The sequence below is a fragment of the Gobio gobio genome, assembly GCF_949357685.1.
Source record: "Gobio gobio genome assembly, chromosome: 17".
In the NCBI taxonomy this organism is placed as follows: domain Eukaryota; kingdom Metazoa; phylum Chordata; class Actinopteri; order Cypriniformes; family Gobionidae; genus Gobio; species Gobio gobio.
Window position 1 is genome coordinate 20,084,255 of NC_137110.1, and position 25,146 is coordinate 20,109,400.

The 25,146-nt window shown below is 38.0% G+C and overlaps 1 protein-coding gene across 1 annotated transcript; it reads left to right on the top strand.

Annotated features, from left to right (window-relative positions):
* Positions 1-4,455: 4,455 nt before the first annotated feature.
* tspan1 (tetraspanin 1) lies at positions 4,456-23,582 on the top strand (the record flags this gene model as incomplete). Its single annotated transcript, XM_079841343.1, has 7 exons — positions 4,456-4,512; positions 12,941-13,147; positions 13,243-13,317; positions 18,258-18,356; positions 18,660-18,806; positions 23,135-23,218; positions 23,523-23,582. 7 exons carry the CDS (start codon positions 4,456-4,458, stop codon positions 23,580-23,582), a joined length of 729 nt encoding a protein of 242 aa, XP_079697469.1.
* Positions 23,583-25,146: the final 1,564 nt, after the last annotated feature.

A 25,146-nucleotide genomic window follows, 5' to 3' on the forward strand; every position in this document is an offset into this window, starting at 1 on the left:
ACCATAGAACCGGGTCCCTTTTGAAGTTTCAGTCATGTCTGACAACTCTCAGACAGTTTGTTTTTGGATGATCGAGGAGGATTTTTCTTGAAACCCTTCATGTGGTGATGTGGTTGTTTGATTTTTTTTTTTTCCATGCAGATTCATAACATCTTTAGTTGATCGGAACTTCTTATTGTCCTGATTGTGGAAATGAGAATTTTCAATGCTTCAGCTATTTTCTTACAGCCACTTTCTATTTTGTGAAGCTCAACAATCTTTGCTGCACATCAGGACTATATTCTTTGGTTTTACTCATTGTGATGAATGATTAAGGGAATTTGGCCTTTGTGTTTCCTCATATCTATACTCTTGTGAAACAAGTCATAGCTAGACAATTTCATGCTCCTAGTCACCCTAGTGTGCTAAAAAATGTAAATATGAATAGGAATATACTTCAGATATATTTTACTCATAAAAATTCTAGGGTTGCCAATAATTGTGGCTAGGGTGTTTTGGAGAAGCCCCTCCCCCCCAGTGAATATTGACCAGCATCAAGTTTTTTTTTAAAAAGACAAAAGTTTCACAGAATGGTCCCATGTGACGTGTGTCATATATTCAAAATGTTCTGGTGCTATATACGAAAGCAAACCAAAATGTAATGTATTATTTAATGAAAATCCTGTCTTGGCCGTTGATCTTCTATGCACGGCTGCTCGTTCATGAGATTCTTAGTGCTACAATTCACTCAGACTGGTCCATAAAAAGCACAGAAGTTGTAAGAAATCAAGATTAATAAAAATGTCCTTTCTTCTCTGAGGTGTATATATCCGTTGTGTTCATCACAATAAAAAGTTATTGCATTCACATCGGTCAAATGTCATTCTAACTGTCATTAGACAAATGGAGTTCTGGTCCATACTAGATATCCAACTAGAGGTCAGCCAAGGTCAGGGTTTTTGTTAAAAAATACTTTACATTTCAGTTTGTACAAAACCTTTCTTTTGTACAACCAGAACACTTGGAATATATGATGTGTTGTATGTGTTGATGTGGTGCTTTATCTTTTTGTGGTCTGAAAAAGAAAGAACTGCATACTGCAGAACAACACCAGGATGAGTAAAAGATGACTTAATTTTCATTTGAGTGTGAACTAGCCCTTTAAGAAGACACTTATAATGCATGCCTGATAAAACTAAGAGAGTAGAAAATGCATTGAAGGAGTGACACCGCAAAGAGCGAGATTAAGGTAGGAGAAGAGAAAAAGATGGCCCGGCATCGGATGCGTGGCTGGCATATTTAACCTGCCCATCTGCATGAAATACGGCCAGGCGGACATCGCTCCGCTTCAGTGCTCCCGAGCCCGTACTTAACATTTCCGTAGGTGAAAGGGGAGGCGTCGTTAAGGGGAGCCACGCTCCGGGGATGCTCATCTCCAGCTCTCCCTGAAGCCATTTATTGCATGAGAGCCTCCATATCATGATCAACCCCCTGGAAAGAACCAAGAGGGCCCATGCCACAGAGGCTCAGTTAGACCTTTTTTCGTCCCCAAATACTTCTCTATTCTATCTGAAAACAATTTACAGGGGCTTGGAGCACTATTTGAGACCTTTAGCAATGGGTATTTTCCATTTACCAAATCTCTTGGGGAGAGGCCTCTAATAGCTGGATTACGCTGGAGTCAAACTCCTTTTCTGACTTCAAAAATCTTTATACAGTTTATGCTATGAAACAGCAGTTCATAGTGACCATGGCTGGCAAGGTCTAAAACTCCTAAAAACACCGAAAATATGTCCATATGCATTTTGCGCTATATTCCAAGCCATGCAATAGCTAAAATTAAGGTAAATGTAGCTATTGCGTGGCTAGGAGTATAGCGCAAATGTCATATGCATAAAAAAATCCTTTTACACGCTGTCCACAGTCTCGTGGACAATGTATAGAACAAAGGAATAAGACTGTGATGCGAAGCAATGCCTCTCTCTCCTTTTCCATAAACTGTGTTAGGCACTTCTCCTTGATCTGATTTATAGGCCTAGTCGCCTATGGCATGATGGACCAACTTGAATTAATATGCATTTGCTTATGGCTTCCTGTGATAAATTAATACTAGGGGAGACAATAGAGGTCACAGGGGAGTCTGTGTTTAGGCACAGTCACTACTGCCTCTGTTTGCTGCTCTGCGCATTTCGTAATCCCTCACTATGATGAAAAGGAAAGTCTCACAGAGGGATTTACAGGCTGTGTTTACAATGTGATTATACTGACTGCTGTCAGGGAGGGTTCTCTTGTGGTCTTAATAAAGTAATAGGAATGCCTGATGTGTTTTTTCCCCTATGACTATTCGCATACGGTTTTAAGGGTATTTGTTTTCTCCAGATGGTGAACTTGACAAAGGATTTGTTTTGGAAGACTGGAACCACCGTGTTTTTGTTGTTAATGATATAATAAATCAGAGTTTTCACTTGCCTGATCTCAGCTTTATCTAATCAAATAAAATGGTCCTGAGATTCTTATGAGCCATTATGGTAACCCTCTTTTCTCGCGGTCGCATACTTGCTCATTAGAGCAGAGCTGCTTGTTTTGCAGGTTCGCAGGTCATATTATTGGCCAGCCTATGACAAGGGTCCTGTCCTGGGAGGAGATCCTTAATGACGAAATGTACCCCTCTGTATCATCACAGCAACTACGAGAAACCAACCATGCATCACCTGAGTTCCTGCCCTGGAGAGAACAGATAATACTTAATCTAGCCAACCTCATTACGGCTGTCCATGTTTTACTGGCTCCACTGATATAGCTACATTTTCTTTCGCTTGGGACACTTGACTTACTTATGATGAAAAAGTGTCCACCTAATATTTTTTCTCCCCCCCTCCCAAAAAAACAGGACTATGTGTGGAGGTTATTAACTGCTTTAATTCCTAATGATGCCTGACAGGTGCTCTTCTTGGTGAGATTAAGGACTGGATGAGTTAATGATGGGATTGGCGAGATTGTCATAACTCACAATAGGACCATTAAAGTGATATTACGAAGAGGGCTGCTGCTGATATGTGTTTAACTCTGGCAAGGTGGCACCAGGCAATCTGTCAATTTTTTTTTCTTTATGTGATTTTCTCGCCTGCAGGGTCCAGTCTTAGATGTGTGAGGAATGTCAAATAATGCTGGCCATGAAGATCGGAAGGCGAATAGGTGGAAATGAGATTCGGTGAAGGTAAAGCAAAAAAGTATAGAGATGAAGAGAGAGTTGAGAAAGATGCAACAACATGCAGGACAAAGGTAAATGTATATGAGAGAAGGTACAGAAAAGTATAGGTAGAGAGGCATGCAAGGCAAAGAGGATTATAAATATTATATATATATATATATATATATATATATATATATATATATATATATATATATATATATATATATATATATATATATATATATATATATATATATATATATATATATATATATACATACATACATATACACACACACACACACACACACACACACTGACTCAAAAAAATCTTCAAAATCATATGCTGAGGGGATTTTATATCTCTTTGTTTTGTTTTTCTATGGATAAAACTGGACAAAGACATTTTCCTCCTCTAAGGGACCATCAATCATCTCCAAGTATCTACGATACCACAATGGTGAACCAGTAAAGCCATGCAAGCTGAGAGCCTTTGCACTGCAATACTGCCCTCTACTGGCAGAAATATTTGCTTTGGTACAAAAGAACAAAGGAAACCACACATTAAAGTACACAAAGGAAATTAAGGAATGTACAACACCTGATAGGTAGTAATCAAAGTCAACCTTAAAGATGTGTACCGTGTATTTGGTACTACTTTCATCTTGACATTTCAGATACTCTGACCTTTGAACAATGTGTCATACAAAAAAAAAAAAACCATCCTATTCAATTATGTATTTTATTTTTGAATTGGTGTCACGAGTACATTTCAAATTACTTAAGTTAATCGTTACCATTCAGAAGCAAGGAAAGCAGTAACATCATCATTATGTGTGTGGGAGATTTTGGCCCATATGCATTTAAGTGACATCCTGTAGGTAATCCACATTGGAAACCACTTTGACTGCAGGGCAATGCTAGTCATATGACACTCAAGCCACAATAAATCCACTCTAACCAGCTATTTTATATCCAAACCACACCCATCTCACCTGTTCAAGTCGCTTCCACTCTTTCCCTCTCATTCTGTCTCTTTTCCATCTCTGTCTATTCCTCACTTAACAACTCACTCATCTGTGTTTACGTATATATTACTGCACTTTGGATCAAAACAGGTGAGTTGCTTTTACATAAGCTAAACAAAATTTGATTTGAATTGATTTAAGTAATAAGGAGTCACTTAAAAACATGTACGATATGTGTGCAAGTGTGTGTATGAAAAACAACCAAACTATCAAATGCAGCTCTGATTTATGTTTATTGCTTCATTACAGATTAAAATGGGCTGCTTTACATTTGTCAAAGTTGTGATGGTTGTGTTCAACTTGCTTATCTTCGTAAGTATGCTTTATTTTCTCATTAAATGTTTACATTTGAGTGCGGGGAGAGGGGTGTTTAGAAGAATAATTGCATTTCTTTATTCATTGACTGAGACTTTTATGTGTGGTGTAAAGAATGAAATAGATTCAGCCTGCCTCCGAATGAGCAATAAATAATTTATCCTCTTCTCTTTACAACAAACGCACACGGTACACACATAAATTGAACTAATGCAAACCGATAACACGAATCCATTAGAAAATGTTTCATTGCTCCATGGTGAAGTCTTGATGATCACAGTCAAAGTGTGAATGTGAGTAAAGCGGTCACACTTGCTCACATGCAACAATTTTCATCTCATTATTGTTCACAGCCTCTTTGTTTGAGAGTTAAAGCCTGCAAGTGCCTGAAATGATGGGTATGCTGGGTTGCTTGGTGGGACAGGAGATTGTTAAGGCTGTAGATACTAGAACAAAGGAAAGCATGCATATTTGTGTGCAATATTTCATTCAAAGCATTGCTAGAGCAGCATACTGTTGGTTTCTATTTGGTGAACAATTTATCTGATCTGACTTATCAGTCGTAATACTTGCCAAGACTTGTAGAGGACAAAACTGGCATTACAGAGGTTATACTGAATACGGTAAGGTCAAGGTTTTCTGCAAATATTTAATTCTATAAAAAAATAAAGAGAGAGAGAGAGAGAGAGATTTATAACTAGGTGCTTTTTGCTTTTCTTTTTGTCATAATTCAACATAAACCAATCAGTCAGTCAATCAGTCTTATGTCTGACAGAGTGATTCGAGAGCAATGGAGGGTCAACAAAAGATAAACAAATTTTTGAGGTTTAGTCTTTTTAGCATATTCATAGGTTAGTAATACTATGTGCGCATTGGCATTATGTGAAATGTTTATTTCCTGCATAAAGTATTTAAGGGCCGTTCACACATAGGACGATAACTAAGATGATAGCTAACGTTTATGATAACTATAACTATCATTTAAATCACTTTGAGAACTTTTTTTTCCCCAGCTGATGAATGATGAAAAACATTGACAGCCAATCGGAATCTACCCGGCAAAAGCTTGAGCATTTAATACAGCAGATGATATAACTGCAGCGAGTGCTTATTATAAACAGAACGTTATCATTCCTGATGTGAACTGGCCTTTATTGTCAAATATGCTGTAAATAATGTAATGTTGTGTGGTGGATGAAAACCATATTATATGTCATTAAATGGTTACTTCAGCGATTAGCATTAAAGGGGGGGGGGGACACTCAGTTTCAGTCAGTCTCATGTCAATCTTGAGTACCTATAGAGTAGCACTGCATCCTGCATATCTCCGAAAAGTCTTTATTTTTATTATAATTATAAAAGAAAGATGCGCTGTTCCGAGTCTTTCCGGAAAAAGCCGTGCGGCTGGGGGCGTATCGTGTGGGCGGAGCTAAAGAATGTCGAGCGCGCGCCGCTGTTACTGTGTTGAGTGCGTCTGAAAGCTGCGTCATCCCTAAAAGCGGGGAAAAACTTTATTCAACATAAAAAATGGCTTTTAATCAGATACAGCCATACATCTATGATCCGGAATCAGACCCAGAGGCTGAAGTTGAACAGGAGCAGCAGCAAAAACGACTAGAGCAGGACGTCGACTATGTGGTATAAGTTACACTAACTATATAATATGTTTAGCGGCTTGTGTTATTTAGAACACCATGTCAAGCGCGAGTGTTACAATGTGTGTGTGTGTGTGTGTGTGTGTGTTTACGCGTGTTTTGTGAAGACATGATTTGTAGTAAGCGGACTGGTTTTGCGCGTCAGGCTAGTGTTTACATAGAAAGACATGGAATAGTAGCGCATTTGAATGAAGAACCGCGCTTATTTAGTTCAACATATTTCCCCATTCTTTGTGTATTGTTGTTTGGAGTGCTTTTACAATACACAAACATACACATATAGTGGCCAGCTAAACAAATGTACACACACTATACATCGCATGCTCCATTGATCAATACGTGATCATGTTTGGGCTACTTGATGGGCATAGGCAAAAACAGACATTTGAAGCAGTCAAACCTGCGGTTCCAACGTTGGGACCTTTATCGTTGGGACCGCTCCATCCTTCAGTATTAGGCGATCTGAAAATCCGGCGTCGAACTGGGCCTTGTTTATAAAACAATCGGCACCGAAATGCAGGGAACAGACATAAATATTTGCGCAACTCAGTTGTTGATCCGGAAAAGCAAATTCCATCTGTACGAGCCAGCGCTCTGATGGGCGTAGCCTATTGCTTTCACGCTCTCTCTCTCTCGCGCGCGCGCTCTTCCGGTAGAATTGTCCGTACGGCCCATACAAGGAAATTCCGCCCTGTTGACGTCAAGCGGACCCATGATCGAAAAAAACTTTCCGAAACTTATGACTAACAGGAAGTACTAATTTTGGCAAAGAAATACTCCCATTAAACGTCCACCTTAGCTTATGAAACGGTGTCCATGTTTAGCATGGGAATCCAAGTCTTTAACAGTGCCAAAAGATCAGTATGCATGAAACAGCATTTCACCCCCCCTTTAAGCTTTGTATCAGTTGAAACCCGGTAGTATTTTCAAATTATTGTACTTTCCCCCCTCATGTCCCCCTGAGACAAGAGAATTATGCATTTTATTTCTGGAAAAATTTTCGAAGCAAAGTGAGTGTTTCAACTTTTCAATGAATTCCTATGAAAGTTTAGCTTCCATAGGCATGATCTGAAAACGCGCCAGACTGGACACACGTCGTGAATGACTGCCGCGCTCGTTCATTCGGCTCACTCACACTTTATTGAAAAGACACATTCAGTTTTTAATTGTACTGTCTGTTCTCTAACTGAACTAAATTATTTGAAGATCAAAACAACGGTGGGGCGGTGCCATGGTGGGCAAGTGATAACCAGTGGCCGTGGCTTTGGGAGTGGCCTCGTTGGGCAGCGAAGCAAGTGCATTCTGGGAGTTGTTGTCTTTCAGTCACATGAGACAAAAATACATTTTCTGTCTTTTCTCAGTCTAGAAGGCACCAAATTCAAAAATAATTTCACATTTCTACTACATAAATTACCTAAATACGCATTCATCTTCCCAGCGCTGAAGTGGCCTTTAAATGACTTTCTGCTAAATAAGAATTAGCTGCCCACAAATGTCAAATTATGCAGGGGTTCAAGTTTTTGGATGTTTAGATTTGAATGCTATAGGGAGTATTTGCAACCTGGGGTGAGGCTTTATGTATGCAGACTGAACCACCACTAAATGCATTTACATTTGGCTAAGTTGTGTCTGAAACCACCTCGAGCTGTGTTCGGATTGCTATCCATTTCAAATGCACCTTGGAGAGTATTTGCACTTGGATAGCTATCAATAAAATCAATAATACTGTATAAATAAAAACACATGAAGTGTCCAAGAGCAAATACTACCATTGAATATTTCTCAAATGGTTACAACAACTAGATTTAATTCCTGTTGTTGGGTTAAATATCTGGGTGTCAGCCAAGACTGTGAGCCAAGACGGTCCAACAAAGCAACATATCACATTGAGACCACTAAATTGAGGCTGCTTATATTCAAAATATTCAACTCATTTCGTCTTACATTCATTCAGCAAGACAGCCCTCTGGATGTCTCTTTTTTTCTATGTAGATCCCCATACACAGTGGTCTTCATAACTCCCCATGTATGGACATTCAACTTGTTTTCTTGCCCTTCCATACAGTGTTCTGCCAATTCCTTTCCTTACACACAATCTGATTTCCATGTAATCTCTCCAGGTGTATCTTCCTTTGACGTGACATTTCCAACATTAAGCCATGCATGGTGGCATTTCATCAAAGCATCATTCGCAAAAAACAACAACACCGGTAATAATTATAGCAGAAAGAAAGAAACTTTGAAGAAAAGAAGTTAAAGGTAATATGCCTGTCACATTCTATTTGCTTACAGATGTGCCCATTATCAAAAGCTGACAGTTAAACTGCTAAAACACTCAAACAATTCCCAAAGCTCCATGAGCGCAAACGGGAAATGATAAAATGAAAATTATTCTCATGTGGAAAAAATAAACATTGACAGGAAGGAGTATTGGGTGTTTCATGTTCAGCTGTCAGCCAGCTGAGTTGGATTTGAGCAGCCGTGATTGAGTTTGACAGAACATATCAGGTTTCAGAGATGGTTATGGCACCGACTGTGAATTAACATACTGACACCAACCCACTCATTAACCTAAACCACCACCAAATGTGCTCTGGGGCTTAGACCTTTTGATATCCAATTGGACGCATATCATTCTGCTTAGAGACGTCGCTTGAAATAGACAGAGCCGATGAATAAACCTCTTCTACATTTACAGTTAAATAAGGCAACCGTGGTATTGCTTCTAGCTCTTGATCATCAGAAGACGCAGAATGACAACAACTCTGTGCTTCCATCATTACCCCAGGAGATCCAACAGACCTGGTAATGTGTCAGACCTATTGTCTGCGAAGTATCCTGGAAGTGACATAAATGAGCAGTCGAGCACCTAATCCTGCAGGCTTGTGGCCATTAAGGGCACCCTTTAGTTTTCTATTGAGCCATTGCCATTGTTGAATGACCTACCTCTATGGCAGAACACACATAACTCAGGTACACTCTGGCAATAATGGGAAATCCATGCAGGGCCTCTTATCGTACAACGTAATGGTGAGAATAAAAGGTCATGGGAAAATGCAAACGATAAAGGAGCCAAATCCATATGACTATAACTGATACATGCCTCTGGTAATAAAGCTTTTGTGTAAACTAGAGCTTATACTGTAGCAAAATAACTTGAGAATGAGGTATGGTAATGTTTCATGACCTAAAATATGAGTTATATATACACGTTACTTAGGATCAGATTTCAGTTTGTTTTGAAAGATACAAAAGTTTTTAACCTACAGGTAGTCACATTACTGTCCTTGATACAGTTCATATGCAAACATTTCTTATATTAAGATACACTATATTGCCAAAAGTATTGGGACACCCCTCCAAATCATTGAATTCAGGTGTTCCAATCACTTCCATGGCCACAGATGTATAAAATCAAGCACCTAGGCATGCAGATGCTTCTACAAACATTTATGAAAGAATGTGTTGGTCTCAGGAGCTCAGTGAATTCAAGCGTGGTACAGTGATAGGTTGCCACCTGTGCAATAAGTAAATTCGTGAAAGTTCCTCACTACTAAATATTCCACGGTCAACTGTTAGTGGTATTATAACAAATGTGGAAGCAATTGGGAACAACAGCAACTCAGCCATGAAGTGGTAGGCCACGTAATATCACACGTGTTCTCTGGAGTGACGAATCACGTTTCTCTGTCTGGCAATCCGATGGACGAGTCTTGGTTTGGCGGTTGCCAAACGGTACTTGCCTAACTGCATTATGCCAAGTGTAATGTTTGGTGGAGGGGGGATTATGGTATGGGGTTGTTTTTCAGGGGTTGGGCTTGGCCCCTTAGTTCCGGTGAAAGGAACTTTTAATGCTTCAGCATACCAAGACATTTTGGACAATTGAATGCTCCCAACTTTGTGGGAACAGTTTGGGGATGGCCCCTTCCTGTTCCAACATGACTGTGCACCAGTGCACAAAGCAAGGACCATAAAGACATGGTTGAGCGAGTTTGACTGGCCTGCACAGAGTCCTGACCTCAACCCGATAGAACACCTTTGGGATGAATTAGAGCGGAGATTGTGCGCCAGGCCTTCTCGTCCAACATCAGTGTCTGACCCAACCCGATCTCACACATTTTTACATATTTTACGAGGTGGCTAATTAGTACGAATTTGTACGACCTCACTCATACGAATGTGTACGATTTTTGCTAATTCGTACGTAATTGACGAGTTGCCAAGAGTTGACAAATTTGTATGAATTCGTACGAATGACCTACCTCAAACCCCGCCCCTAAACCTACCCGTCACTGGGGTTTAGACAAAACTTACAAATTCGTACGAGTGAGGTCGTACAAATTCGTACGAATTAGCCACCTCGTAAAATATGTACGAATTGGTCGTGAGATAGCGTTGTCTGACCTCACAAATGCGCTTCTAAAAGAATGGTCAAAAATTCCAATAAACACACTCCTAAACCTTGTGGAAAGCCTCTCCAGAAAAGTTGAAGCTGTTATAGCTGCAAAGGGTTAAACCCTACAGATTTAGAATGGGATGTCATTAAAGTTCATGTGCATGTAAAGGCAGGTGTCCCAAAACTTTTGGCAATATAGTGTATTTTCATAATTTGTTTACTCTACTTATGGTAAATGGACTGCATTTATATATAGCGCTTTTAACAGACCTATGGCCATCCAAAGCGCTTTTACATTTGCCTCACATTCACCCATTCATACACCGACGGCGGTGTCAGCCATGCAAGGCGCCATCCAGCTCGTCGGGAGCAGCTGGGGTTAGGTGTCTTGCTCATGGACACCTCAGCACTTGGTCAGGTGGAACCGGGGATCGAACCACCAACCTTCCAGTTTGTAGACAACCTACATGAACCACTGAGCCACTGCCGCCCCTTATTATGAGAGGATTTTGAAGACTACAGGATTACTGTGATTAACAACAATAAAAAGTCACTTACCCAGTAAATCTACTTACGCTGAGATAAAATACATCTGCATTTGATACCCCCTTATAAAGATCAAAAAGCGTGGTTGACACTTGAACAAAGTTGCTGTCACATGTCCTCTACAGCCGCCCAAAACACTAGTACATTACAATACCTCTGCTTTGGTGTGTGTCTGTAGCCGGTGTATAATCACATATAAGTCTTTTTCAGCACACGGGCAATATAAACATCATATATATATATATATATATATATATATATATATATATATATATATATATATATATATATATATATATATATATATATATATATATATATATATATATATATATATATATATATATATATATATATATACACACACAATTACAGTCGGTAAGATGCAAGCTTTTTTCCGGATCCCCAAAGTAAAGATAAAGCGTCAATTTAATTAACATTTGTAAACACAGCCAGTCTGTTCAGAATGTGAGCATCCAAACTGCAGTGTTTAACATTTACAGCAACTGCAACGCATCCAATGTGTAAAAATATGATTTATTCACTAAATTCAACAGAAACTCCAGTAAATAGATTCTGAAACGCACATGACAGACGTCACTTCATCTCATGGTGATTGGCTGTCCTCCGGCATTTTTCGCTTGGTATTTGCATAGTTTCTTAACTTTTGGCTGCTCTTAATGCTTTCTCCGACCCACTGTCAATCCCACAATTCACAGTACCAAGCTTAAAGGGTCACTTCAGTGATTTAGCATTACGCTTTGTACAACTAGAAACCCCTTTAAAGTCACCATGAAATCAAAATTGACTTTTTTAAAAATTGAATATTGCTGTATTTATTATACAGTAAATTATTTATCCGTCTATCTAAATATTTTTTTTTATTCATGTGACCTCATAATCTTTAATCAAAATAACTTCCCATCCCACTTGCAGTGGCATCTGCAAATTCTCTAAAGACTGTTATGTTTTTGGTGCGAGGGTGGGACAACCTGTCACTCACATGAGATTACATAGCAATGGCAAACAACAATGATTCTCATTGGACAACATAATTCTCATTGGACAAATACAAGTCCCTTCCTATATTTTAGGAATATGGACTTGGCCGCCCATGACCCTGTCACCGTTTACCACTGTTCCTTCCTTGGACCAATTTTGATAGATACTGACCACTGCAGACCGGGAAAACCCCACTAGAGCTGCCGTTTTGGAGATGCTCTGACCCAGTCGTCTAGCCATCACAATTTGACCCTTGTCAAATTCGCTCAAATCCTTAAGCTTGCCCATTTTTCCTGCTTCTAACGCATCAACTGTGAGGACAAAATGTTCACTTGCTGCCTAATATATCCCACCCACTAACAGGTGCCGTGATGAAGAGAATTCACTTCACCTGTCAGTGGTCATAATGTTATGCCTGATCGGTCTACATCACAGTAAGGAAGAAAAGACTATCGTAATTTCCATTTCATGCAGTCTTTAACTGCAATAGAAATTCATTTAAAACGCACACTCTGCTTCTCTTGCTCTGTGCCAACGGACACGCACTGTTATCGCTTGCTCTGTGTGTGTTACATTATGGAACCTTGCCAGCTATATGCAGCAGCAAGTCAAATAAAGTCCAAAGTGATTGGAAAAAAAAATCCAGTGATTTTTTACAGTGGTTACAATGATCAATTTGTCTATAGTAACTTGTTTCCCTCATTGTCTATGGTGGTTACGGCTCTGTATATGTATATGTTATCCAATACGTATAAGCATTAGCATATTACTATTGAAATGCAATGGTGTATTTGTGAAAGTAAAAAGTGGAACTTTTTTTTGACAGTTGGCGGGCATGTGTATGGCAGCTGCAGGGATATGGGTGACTATGAATAAAGATTCCTTTATCAAAAATTTGCCTCCCTTTACTGATCAGTTCATGAGTCATGTCAATGTGGGAATCTTCAGCATCACTATTGGAGTAGTTATGACCCTACTAGGATTGCTGGGGTGCTGCGGTGCTCAGAAAGAGAGCAAATGTCTTCTTATACTGGTAAATCTCAATCCTATTATTGCCAAATATCAAGTGCCAAATGAATATAATGATTTTACATTAAAGTTTTGTTGTTCACTCTCTTCTGCTACCAGTTCTTCTCCATCATCCTGATCATTTGCATTGCTGAGACGGCAGCTGCAGTAGTATCATTGGTTTATTCTTCATACGTGAGTCTTGCTGTAAACCACTGACCTCTCTGCCAGGCCTCCCCATCCCCCCACTCACTCTTTGTCTCTCTTTTCATTTTAGCTGCATGTAAATTCCCATCATACTCTGGCCATCATTAAATTAGGGGGTTTGAAATGGCTCCAGCACATTCAGCCACTTAATAACTCCCAGATTGCCTCAGGCGCTATGCCAGCACTCTCACTTTGAGCAATTTATCGCACTACAATATTGACGTTTAGGCATTTTATATGCAAAACAGGCGATTTACATACAGAGCTTCACCCATTTAGTGAAATGTATAATAATTACAACAACTTTAAATGAGTTATGGAGGGTATGTTAAGAGAATAATGCCATTTAATTAAAAAACACAAAGGCCCTTTTAGGGCAAATTAAAAAATTGAATTCTATTTAACAGACAGAAATCTCATTTAATGCATATGAATAGTTAACCCAATATATAATGATATATATATATATATATATATATATATATATATATATATATATATATATATATATATATGTGTGTGTGTGTGTGTGTCTGTGTGTGTGCTGTCAATCGATAAAAAAATTACGAAATAATCAATACGAATTTATTCTGTAATTAATCATGATTAAAAACATAGTTTTTAATATTTTTATATTGTAATAATTTTACAGTCAAATTAATGTAGAAACAACTTAAAGACATTATAATGGCATAATTTTATGAATGAAGGCCAGTATACTGCTACTGATGTCTCTCTGAGTTGTTGTTGTTGTTTTTTTTACATTAATGATAGACATTCAGCATTAGTATCATTGGAATCTAGCAATTTCAACATGTATTAGGCTTATAAAAATAAAACCTTTTAATTTTAATCTTCACATAAACCCATAACATAAATGTCATATTGCTGTGGCCTTACAACCTGAAAAAAACTTATCAAACACCTTTCTTAACTGCATACATTATACATTAAATATAGATTAATCCTTATTAAAGCTACCTTTGTTCTTTGATTAACATTATGACAGACATCACAGAACCTGGTTTATTAGGCTGCTGTCACTTTAAGATCTGCCGCTGGCGAACATGACGCGCATCTCATTTTCTCACAACTCTTTATGTTAATTTAAGACGTTATTTAACAAATTTAAGACTACTCTTATGATAATACTTGACAAAACGGACATTTTGGCATAATTCTGTATTATTGTTTGTTCAAGCACGAAAGATAACTTTATTTATATTATATATATATATATATATATATATATATATATATATATATATATATATATATATATATATATATATATATATATATATATATATATATATATATATATATATATAGTATATATATTTGAGAATCTAAAGGTCTGAAATCTTCACATATTTTTTGTGAAGATTTCAGACCTTTAGATTCTCAAATATATATACTATATATATATATATATATATATATATATAAATCTTCACAAAAAATATGGGATTCAAAAAATGTTAAAAGAAAGAAAAATATGCTATAAATTACATGCAATAAATATTAATTAATATTAATACGGATTTGTTTTACAGAGTGTTTTATTTAATGCCATGTCAGCATCTAAGGCTAATAATAAATACAAATTATTCATTAATATTTTAAGTTTAATTTCATAATTTTGATTATTTTAATCAAAATAATCATGTATTCATTTTAACTTAATATTTCTTAATATTTAATATCACTAATTAAATAAGCACATTTTTTATGTTAATTCAAGGTGAGATATTTTTGTTTCCATTGCATCACAAGAATCTCTTTAGAACCTGCTCAAATCATGCTGGATAACATACATGATCATCAGGCTTTACACAACTTACCATACTCCACAAAATATTAATACAAATACTAATAAAATGAATGAATTAATTAATTAAATATAAATAAGTGTAGTTTAGTTTCACTCATTGTTAGGTCACCATTTTTAATAAAAAAAGGATGAAATCAAAAAGAAATGCCAAAATAGAGGCCATTTCACTCTAATTAAAACTAATTTTGGACCACCGTGTACACTTGTGGTGTCTGGTAATTGTAGATCTACTCCACTGGTATTTAAAATAGTCTTCTAGGAATTTATTCAAGCGTAGAATCAGTTTTTTCATGAAACATCATTTATACAGCTAACTGGTTAAAACGCAGTACTTCATCAACAAGCCAGAGCGGTTAATGCTACTGGAGTCACCAGAAAGGAAGAGTGCAGGACATTCTTGTGAATTATAGATCGACTAAATCATTCAGAGGAACATTAAGCATGCAAATACCCATTTAATGTGCTGTTTGTCACCATCACACTTTTATCCATTCATTCATTCATTTATTTATTTATTATCATGACAGAAGAAATTGCCCTTTTAATAATTCATGTGCATGTCTATGAGCAGCTGCCTGTTGTAGTTTTGATAAGAAGTAGGCTTTACAAAGTCATAAGAATCATACAATGTTATTTGAATAGCATTACATGTTTACATTAACATGTAAAATTGTTATGGAATAAGCCAAATCGTTGTGGAGATTACTTTTTTAATGTTCCATTGGTCAGAGCTGTTTATTGTGTGATCCAAAATGTAATTTCAATAACTAAGCTGATGTGGTGTCGTTTGGCAATAACATTTTCTCTGTTTAAATTAAAGATTGTTATTATGATAAGAAAAAGCACATTCAATTTACGTTCTTATATTGTATTACTTTCAGTTGACGTTATAAATGGCATTCTGTGCCATACGCACTGGTCTCAGATCAGCAATTAGCAATCGCTCCCTTGCCTTACAGCGCTTTGTCCTGTCTAGATTGTGAGGGAATTCCAGCAGACATTGATGGATTAGCTTGCATGTAATAAGTCTACTGATCTGTGTAGCTTCCACTGCTTCAGGTGGGAGGGGGAGCACTTTTAATTGTGTTTTGTCTGCACATCCCCACAGGCATGCTGTGCAGAAGACCACTCTTGCTGACCCCACCTTTCCCAACAAACACACATACACAAGTAACACTTAGCAACAGAGTCCTTGTGTGACTAAAACTCATCTAGGTTTATTAATCAAATTCCAACTAATAAGACAGAAGGGAGAAAGTAAGAGAATAGAGAGAGAGCGATAAAGCGAACGCAAGCATGCATCACAAAGCATAAACAACACTAAATAATAGGCATTTCGTACTTGTTGAGCTTTGATAATGATTGAAGTTCAAAATACAACTGGTTTTGTTAAACATTCATTTATAAATAAATTACCAGTAAATACCTCATGGTTTATTGATAAATGGCAATGTTACAATATTAAATGTGTTAATGATGTAAAAAAAGTTAAAGGATTAGCCTAGTTCACTTCAAAATGAAAACTACCCCATGATTTACTCACCCTCAAGCCATCCTAGGTGTATATGACTTTCTTCTTTCTGATGAATACAATCAGAGTTATAGAAATACATATCATGACGCTTTTATCATTGACGCATTCCATGCTTTATATAATGGCAGTGAACGTGGCTCAAAAAAATGCATCCATCCATCATAAACTTATTCCACACGGCTCCCGGGGGTAAATAAAGGCCTTCTGAAGCGAATTGATGGGTTTTTGTAAGAAAAATATCCATGTTTAAAACTTTATTAAGTAAAATATCTAGCTTCCACCAGACCACCTTCCATATTCAACTTACAAAGAAAGTGTTATGCCTCTCGCAGTTCAAAAAGCTTACTCTACGTCCGACGTCATATGTTGCGTCAGTTTTTTTTTTTAGTTTGTAAAGTGTATTGTAGCTTATTGTAAAAATTGTATAAAATAATGTGAATGCAACTTTGACAGCCCTAATATTCATGCATTTGACATATGCTTGTGCAAATTAATGTAAATCTTAGAAAGCCAAAAGTATCAATATTAGTGCTGGGCAAATTAACTATTATTACTACTATTAAAAATTTTAAATAATAATTAAAAATAATTAACGCAGCGTCCGTTTTTATATCCATTTTTGCCCAGCGTTACATTATATGATCATGCTCTTATTCATGTAAATGCTTTTAAACAATCTAAGCGCGACAACAAGAGAACGCGCTGTGTCAATGTCCTGTCTGTGTGGGTGTGTCTCAATCAGATCCCTAGTTCAGTAGTCAGGGCACTGATCAGGCAGTCGGCCACATTCATGTACACGATATACTGATTCACCACCTAGGAGGCTAGGGAGCTAATCGAGGGACACCCTGACACACACACACACACACACACCCACACACGCCAGTCCTGTGGCGTGCACACATCGAGTTCTCTTTCGCTCTTGAACAAAAAATAACAACAACACAGAGAATTTTGCCAAAATGCCAGTTTTGTCGAGTATTCTCATATTAGGAGTCTAAAATTAGTTAAATAATGTCTTAAATTAACTTAAATTAAAAATGAGATGCGCGGGACAGCGCGTCAGATCCGCGTCATGTTCGGCAGCGGCCGATCTTAAAGTGACAGCAGCATTGATGATGTCTTTAAATTGTTTCGACATTAATTTGGAGAGTAACTGAAATTATTACAATATCAAAATATTAAAAACTCCAATGTTTTTTAATTGCGATTAATCATGATTAATTACAGAAAAAATGTGATTCATTCATTATTTATTTATTTTTATCGATTCACAGCACTAATCAATATATGAAGAAATAGGCTTAAAATTATGACTAGCAAAAAAAAATGCATTGCAAAGCAATAACTGCCTAGAGCCTTTGATTCATTTAGTCATGATAAATGTAAAGGCTATTGGCCTTGTGGCGACAGTGGTGAAAGCAGTTTGCTGTAAAAAAAACAACAAAAAAAACAAATAAGTGTATGTTTGTGTACAATTTTGTATCTGCGAGTTTCCATTTCTTTCTGAATTCTCATGTGTACCTTTTAATTTGTTCCTTTTTTGTCTGATTTTGAAAGACTGAGATTATTCTAAAAGCGTGGGCCACACCTGGGCTGAAAGAGAAGTATGGGAAAGATCAAATCATCACGGACTTGTGGAACTCAACCATGACAACAGTAAGCCACAACCAACCAAATGCATGCATAGATGAGTATTGATCTATGCCTCAGGCTTTTCAGTATGTGGTCCAATAAGATTAATCCATCATGTCAAATTTCCTGGCCAAAAGTGCCCTTTAAACCAGTATGGGGTAGTTGACAGTAAATGTGAAAATGAGAATACTAAACAGACTGCCTGGAGTTTGACAGGCAAATGAAAACCCTTCAAGAGCTTTACAGATCAATAATCACACGTATAACATGGGAACATATTTGTGAATATGAAACTGACTGTTAGTGCCCTTCCATTTTGTGTAACAGTTGCAGTGTTGTGGCTTCAGCAACTACACAGACTTCTCTGAATCCTACTACTATAAGCACAATGGAGACCTTTACCCTCCGACCTGTTGTGCAGGTCCAGAGCTCTTCCCCTGTGATGAGGACAATGCAGATTTGAGTGATGTGGTGGTGAGAAACACACAGATCATGCAGTTTTATCAAATAATTCCACTGCAAAGGCTAGCAAGAGATTGAACATGTTTAAAGCTAGAACACAGTAGGTGCTTATTACCAGGGGCATAAATACTAGCTTCTTTTTTGGCAAATTATTATTATATATTCTATACGTTTTTGCTGCTGTGTGAAGAAAAAGAATGTTGCTGACTGAGTATAAATAATGGGTCAAAATAATCTCTGGTTCCCAGTTGGAAATATAAAATCAGCAACTTATATTTACTATAATTCTGACAGCAGCACAATTCTTTTTGAGCCAATCATCTCAGCCATAAATAGCATTTGATTGGTGCTGCATTAAGGTATGCCAGGGAAACTCATGCACTGAAGTCCGAAACATAACACTGAAGTAGCCAAATAACTACATCTGAATTTAAAATGATGAAAAGGACTGAAATACAGCATGTAAAATAAAAATAACTTGCAAAATCAATCATTATAATTCACTGCACACTTGCTTTTCTCACACTGTTCTGCTCAAGAAAATTAAGGGAACACTTAATCATCACAGTGTAACACCAAGTCATGTAAACTTCAGGGATTTCAATCGGTCTAATTAGGAAGCATACGCGATTGTGAACCAGTTTCACTTGCTTTGGCGCAAACGAAAGTGACAACAGTTGCGCTGGAGAGGCAACAGCAAGACAACCCCCAAAAAGAGAAGGATTTTGCAGGTGGTGGCCATAGACAATTGTTCTCTCCTTATTCTTCCTGACTGATTTGTTTTTAGTTTTGTGTTTTGTTAGGGTCCTTGTCACTGTACCTGCAACCCAATCAGGTTGCACAGGCAGTGCTGCTCCTCCAGGGCGGCACATCCATACGTGCCGTCGCAAAGAGGTCCGGTGTGTCTCCCAGCACAGTTTCAAGAGCATGGAGGGGATACCGAGAGACAGGAGAGCTGGACAGGGATGTAGAAGGGCAACAATCCAGCAGCAAGACCGGTATCAGCTTCTTTGTGCGAGGAGCACTGCCAGAGCCTTACAAAATGACCTCCAGCAGGTTACTGGTGTGCATGTTTCTGACCAAACTGTTCATGGGGGTGGCACGAGGGCCCGACGTCCTCTAGTGGGACCTGTGCTCACAGCTCAGCACCGTGTAGCTCAATTGGCATTTGCCAGCGAACACCAGAATTCAAGTCCACCATTGGCGCCCCGTTCTTTTCACGGATGAGAGCAAGTTCGCACTGAGCACATGTGACAAACAATAAATAGTCTGGAGATGCAACGTGGAACGTTATGCTGCATATAACATCATCCAGCATGACCGTTTGGTCTGGGGAGGAATATCCTTGGAGGATCGAAGAGACCTCCACTCGCTAGCCAATTGTTCCCTTTCTGCTTTTAGACACCGGTATGAAATACCATTGTCAGACCTTATGCTGGAGCAGTGGGCCCTGGGTTCCTCCGGGTGCATGATAATGCCCCGACTCATGTGGCTAGAGTGTGTAGGCAGTTTTAAGATGACGAAAGCATTGATGCCATTGACTGGCCCTCATGTTCCCCAGACCTAAATCCAATGGGGAACCTATGGGACACTTTGGAGCATCACCACAGCACCACAGACTAGAGACCTGCGCGGGACGGATTTTTCAGCTCCCGCAGAATTCTGTCCCACTTCTGCCCGCTCCCGCAAAAATGTACGTTACCTTCTCTTGCTCCTGCCCGCAACATTCATGTTTTGTCCCACTCCCGCCCGCATAAAAGTATAAATCTATTTTTTCTGTATATCCATGAAACAGTCCTAAAAAGCTGACATCTCAGTTCAGCGCGATCTCACAAAGCTCAGTTATCAATGAAAATGACTGCACAATGAATTCCATAATGCCTACACACTTTCTTTGTTATAATCAGAGGATTTGCCAGCATACAGGATTCAGCATTAAGAAACTCAGAGTGGATTCTATCTTAAATGCATCTGTTTGGCCATTGCCTGTTAGAAATCAACACATAATCCGTGATTGCACAACGCTCCAAAAACATGTTATAAACAGAAACTCTGCCTGTTGGCGCCTGTAAATCGTTTTTTAAATTTGTTTTAGTAGTTCTTGTTGCTTTTGTGCATAGATGAATAACAATTTATTTGTTTTTAGTTTAAGATATTTCTATTTTGCGGGAGACCCGCGAATAGTTTTATTCTCGCGCAACCCACACACACACACACACACGAGTACCTTACCGCCCGCACCCGTACTCGACCATAAAATCTAGTCCCGCGTTGCACTCTTTTGAGTTGAGTCCCGCGGGAGTGCAGGTCTCTACCACAGACTGTTCAGGAGCTCACTGATGCCCCGATCCAGGTCTGGGAGGAGGACCAGGACACCATCCGCCATCTGATCAGGAACATGACCAGATTGTGTTGTGAGTGCATACAGGCATGTGGGGGCCATACACACTACTGACTTACATTATGAGTTGCTGTGATGAACTTCATGCAAGTTGGATCAGTCCGTAACTTCAGTTTTTGTACATAGATTTTTGGTATGATTTTGAATCCAGCCCTCAGTTTATTGATGATTTTGGTTTCCATTGACTGTTGTCACATACTTTTGTTCTTAACAAATTCTAGATGTTTATAAAGTCAAGTGTGTGATTTAAGTGTTCCCTTTTAGTGAGCAGTGTAGATTAAAGATCATATTTTTAATGTAGGAGTGGCCATTTTTACTTGAATGTGCAAGGCTTCCAGTGTCAGTCCCTTCCAGTTATTTTATCTGTCTGTAATGCTACTTGATATTGTAAACTAGTATTTGTTGTCACATTATTTTAATTTATTATGGCGGTTATAAACACACTGGTTTGAAGCACAAATAATTACCGTTTACTGCACTTTGCTTTTCTTCTAATGTATGCGTCTAATGAATCTGAAGTTGTGTACATTCAAGGAAATAAGAATGAGGTGGATAGATCAGTGTTTCTGCAATGTTTCAAAATCGCCCAAAGTCATAACTCTGCAACTTGTGTATCATCTAGAATTCTGAGTTTCCCACTTGCAAATACAACTTCACTCTGCCATTCATGTACTCGGAACTCGTAATCACTAATGGTGCGTCTCAATCAGCTCCCTAGCTCAGTAGTCAGGACACTGATCAGGGAGTAAGCCCATTGACTTATGTCCTGATCAATGCCCTGACTACTAAACTAGGGAGCTGATTGAGATGCACCCTAAATTTCTGAGTCTACTTGAAGGGCACACTAGTCCTGAATTTTAAACCATTTCTAGCATACTACTCTTCTTAGTTCTGTACTAGAAATAGATGGTAGAAATAGTAAGAGTACTATGTGGTTCCGAATTCATCCAATCACCATGGAGTCACAGGAAAATTATGTCATGACAGCTCTGATTGGCTGAAGGCATCATAACCAACTATAGCTGCATCCCAATTCGCCTACTTATACCTAAAATACTCTTTTTGTGAAGAAAATATACATACTTTTGAGTATGTAGTAAAGGAGTAGACAAGCTTTGAGACATACTATCACGTCATACAATTGCATCTGTAACGGGTGCATCCTGACATGTCACATGACCTGTCAATCTTCTTGTCACAGCTAAAATCCTCCAAATTGAATTAAATTTTCCTAGCGTATTGGAGTGAAATGCAGTAGCACGGTGATCTGCATTCGCAGGTCTTTCATGCGGAGAACTCTCCTCATATTAATGCATAAGGATGCATTTAAAAGTTAATGGCCAAACGGATCTTTATAAAAGTCCACATTGTTATTGCAGATGAAATATAACACGAATAACATTAAATAATAAATATTTTTCATCCGGTTGAACTTCGATTATTAGTCACTCAAACCTTTATCTAAACCTCTCACCGTCACGCATATTCCATGTTTTGTAGTTCTTAACACTTTGTACTCGTATTTATAGTCCTGAACCGAACCCTCCTCTGAAGTGCAATGGGTTGTAGGTAATATTAGCCGTTATAGTGTGCATGGATCCACACTTCGAAAATCTACTGTAAAATAGTAGACCATCCGGGGACTTTTTTGACATACTCTTTCAACATTCTATGCTTTGGGACAGACTTATTCTAATCTCACATACTATATGGACATTGGGACGCAGGGAATGGCTAGTGCCCACTTACCATCCGTTCTGCAGGAATTACTAGGCGAATGATATGTAACCTTATTAATATTCATGAGCCAAGCTGATATGGTATAAATGTGACCCCCCCACCACCACCACTTTTTAGATGGTTCCTACGCCCCTGTGTATTCCAGCAGTGCGTTTATGTGATTTGGGCCCTTTCATCTGATATTGGTTTCTCTTCCCAGGGCTGTTTTAAACAAATTGTTAAGGTCACCCAGAGGAACGTTGACATTGTGGGAGGAATAGCTGCTGGAGTCACTGCCATTGAGGTAAACACAACACATCCATCATGCAGTTACAATAACAAATGTATCGAAAGAAGTGTATTGGGTTTATATTACTACATTTAGCAGCTCTCAGGATTTGACTGTAGCCTTTATCATGATTGGTTAAGCCTAGTTTGGTACAATTTGCCACTTTGCATGTCCAGCACAAGCTGTAGCGACGGGCATCATTATCTTCACTGCTTCCAAATGCATTTAAATGTCCTTATGCATGTTAGGCACTTCAATCATATGCAGCAGACAAATTATTTACCACCACCTTGAATTGACAATGTATTTTGTTTTCTAGTTGGCAGCGATGGGGGTGTCTATGTATCTCTATTGCTACCTGGACAAACAAGCAACCTAAAATCCTCATCTTACTTGTTGACAACAATTATGTATATGTATCTTTTGTTTATGCCATGAACTGGACAAGCTTAGATAACACTTTAAATGTAGATATTAGGCCACTATTTATTGTGATTACAAGGATGATGAAATTGTCAGTTATCTGATTTTGAAATGGGATGTTACATAAAAGTAATCTTTCTTTTTTCCCCCTCCTGAGTATGTAATGTAATTCAAAATAATGAAATAAAAATGTTGCTGTATACCCTTGTACACGAGAAAGTAATTTTATATCCAGAGATCAAGTTAATTTACATAGAGAAGCAATAATTGTTTTGCACTGAAACGCTTAATGTCACACAAGCTGTTCTTATACATGAAAAATTAGTTTAGGGAGAGGTGTGCTCATGGAGAATGTGTCATAAATAATGCATTTTTTTGCACCACAAAAAAAAAACTATTCCCACCCCATTGAATATAGGAGACTGGCTGAGGATGAAAATTTGCTCTTTTTGTGAACAGTATATATTAAATAAATAAAATGTAAAAGGACATGAAACCAATCAATCTCGTTCCTCTAAGACAGACAGGTAAAAAAGTGAGACCTTCTGCCTCGTTGATTTCATTAGTGTGGAATCTAAATTAATGAATAGATTTAAATTACAAATACAAAATATTGCATAGGGTTTTTGACTAGTGAGATTTACACACACTAGATCTCACTCTACTAAAACAACACCTACTGTAGCTGGCGGCCTGCATAATGATGAAATCACCCCCACAACTTTGGCACATACAGTCGAATCACATTTTCGCAGGGGATCAACCACACGACATTTGCATTGATTTCAATAGTCACACCATTTCCTTTGTGGCTGCTTCAGTTTCCACATAATTTGCCTGCTGTGCTGTCTGCTTATCTAACAGGAAACTATTTGAAAAATAAATACTTCTATTGAGAAGTACAGAAAACCTACTTGAAAAAATACATAAATATAATTAAGTATACATTTTCAATATTCAATATTCAATATTCAAAAATAAATAAGAAAACAGATTAAATGCTTGGAAATTAACTAAAAGTTAAAAGTTAGGTACACGACTAGAGCATGTCATTTTTGACCCTCTAGCGGTTAAAAAAACTAAACGCATCGTGCGGTAGAACATTGTTTTGGTTGTGCTTCGGCCCTGCGTGAGTGTGCGGAAGAATATGGTTATCCTGTCTTGCTCATAACTATTTTAAAAGGTTGTTTGTTAGAGAGCTAGATATGACAATCTATATGTTTAATAAAATACCTTACTCACCTGTTGAACACCATGTCCGCATTGTGTGTACATTTCTAATCCCTCAGTTCTCGCCATGTCCGAAAAGCCAAGCCAATGTTGTTTTCGGTTTATTACGAGCCTCGTCGCCTCCTCGGTTCTGTGCTTTTTAAAACCGCATTCCCGGCCTAGAGGTTCAATGAAGCATTTTTGCGTGCTCCATGTCAACCTTTCTCGCTGGTTGCAGCCACGAAGAAACTTTTCTCTCTATTTACGGATATGACAGCGCACAGAAGAGTGATGCATGTATGCAATTTCCC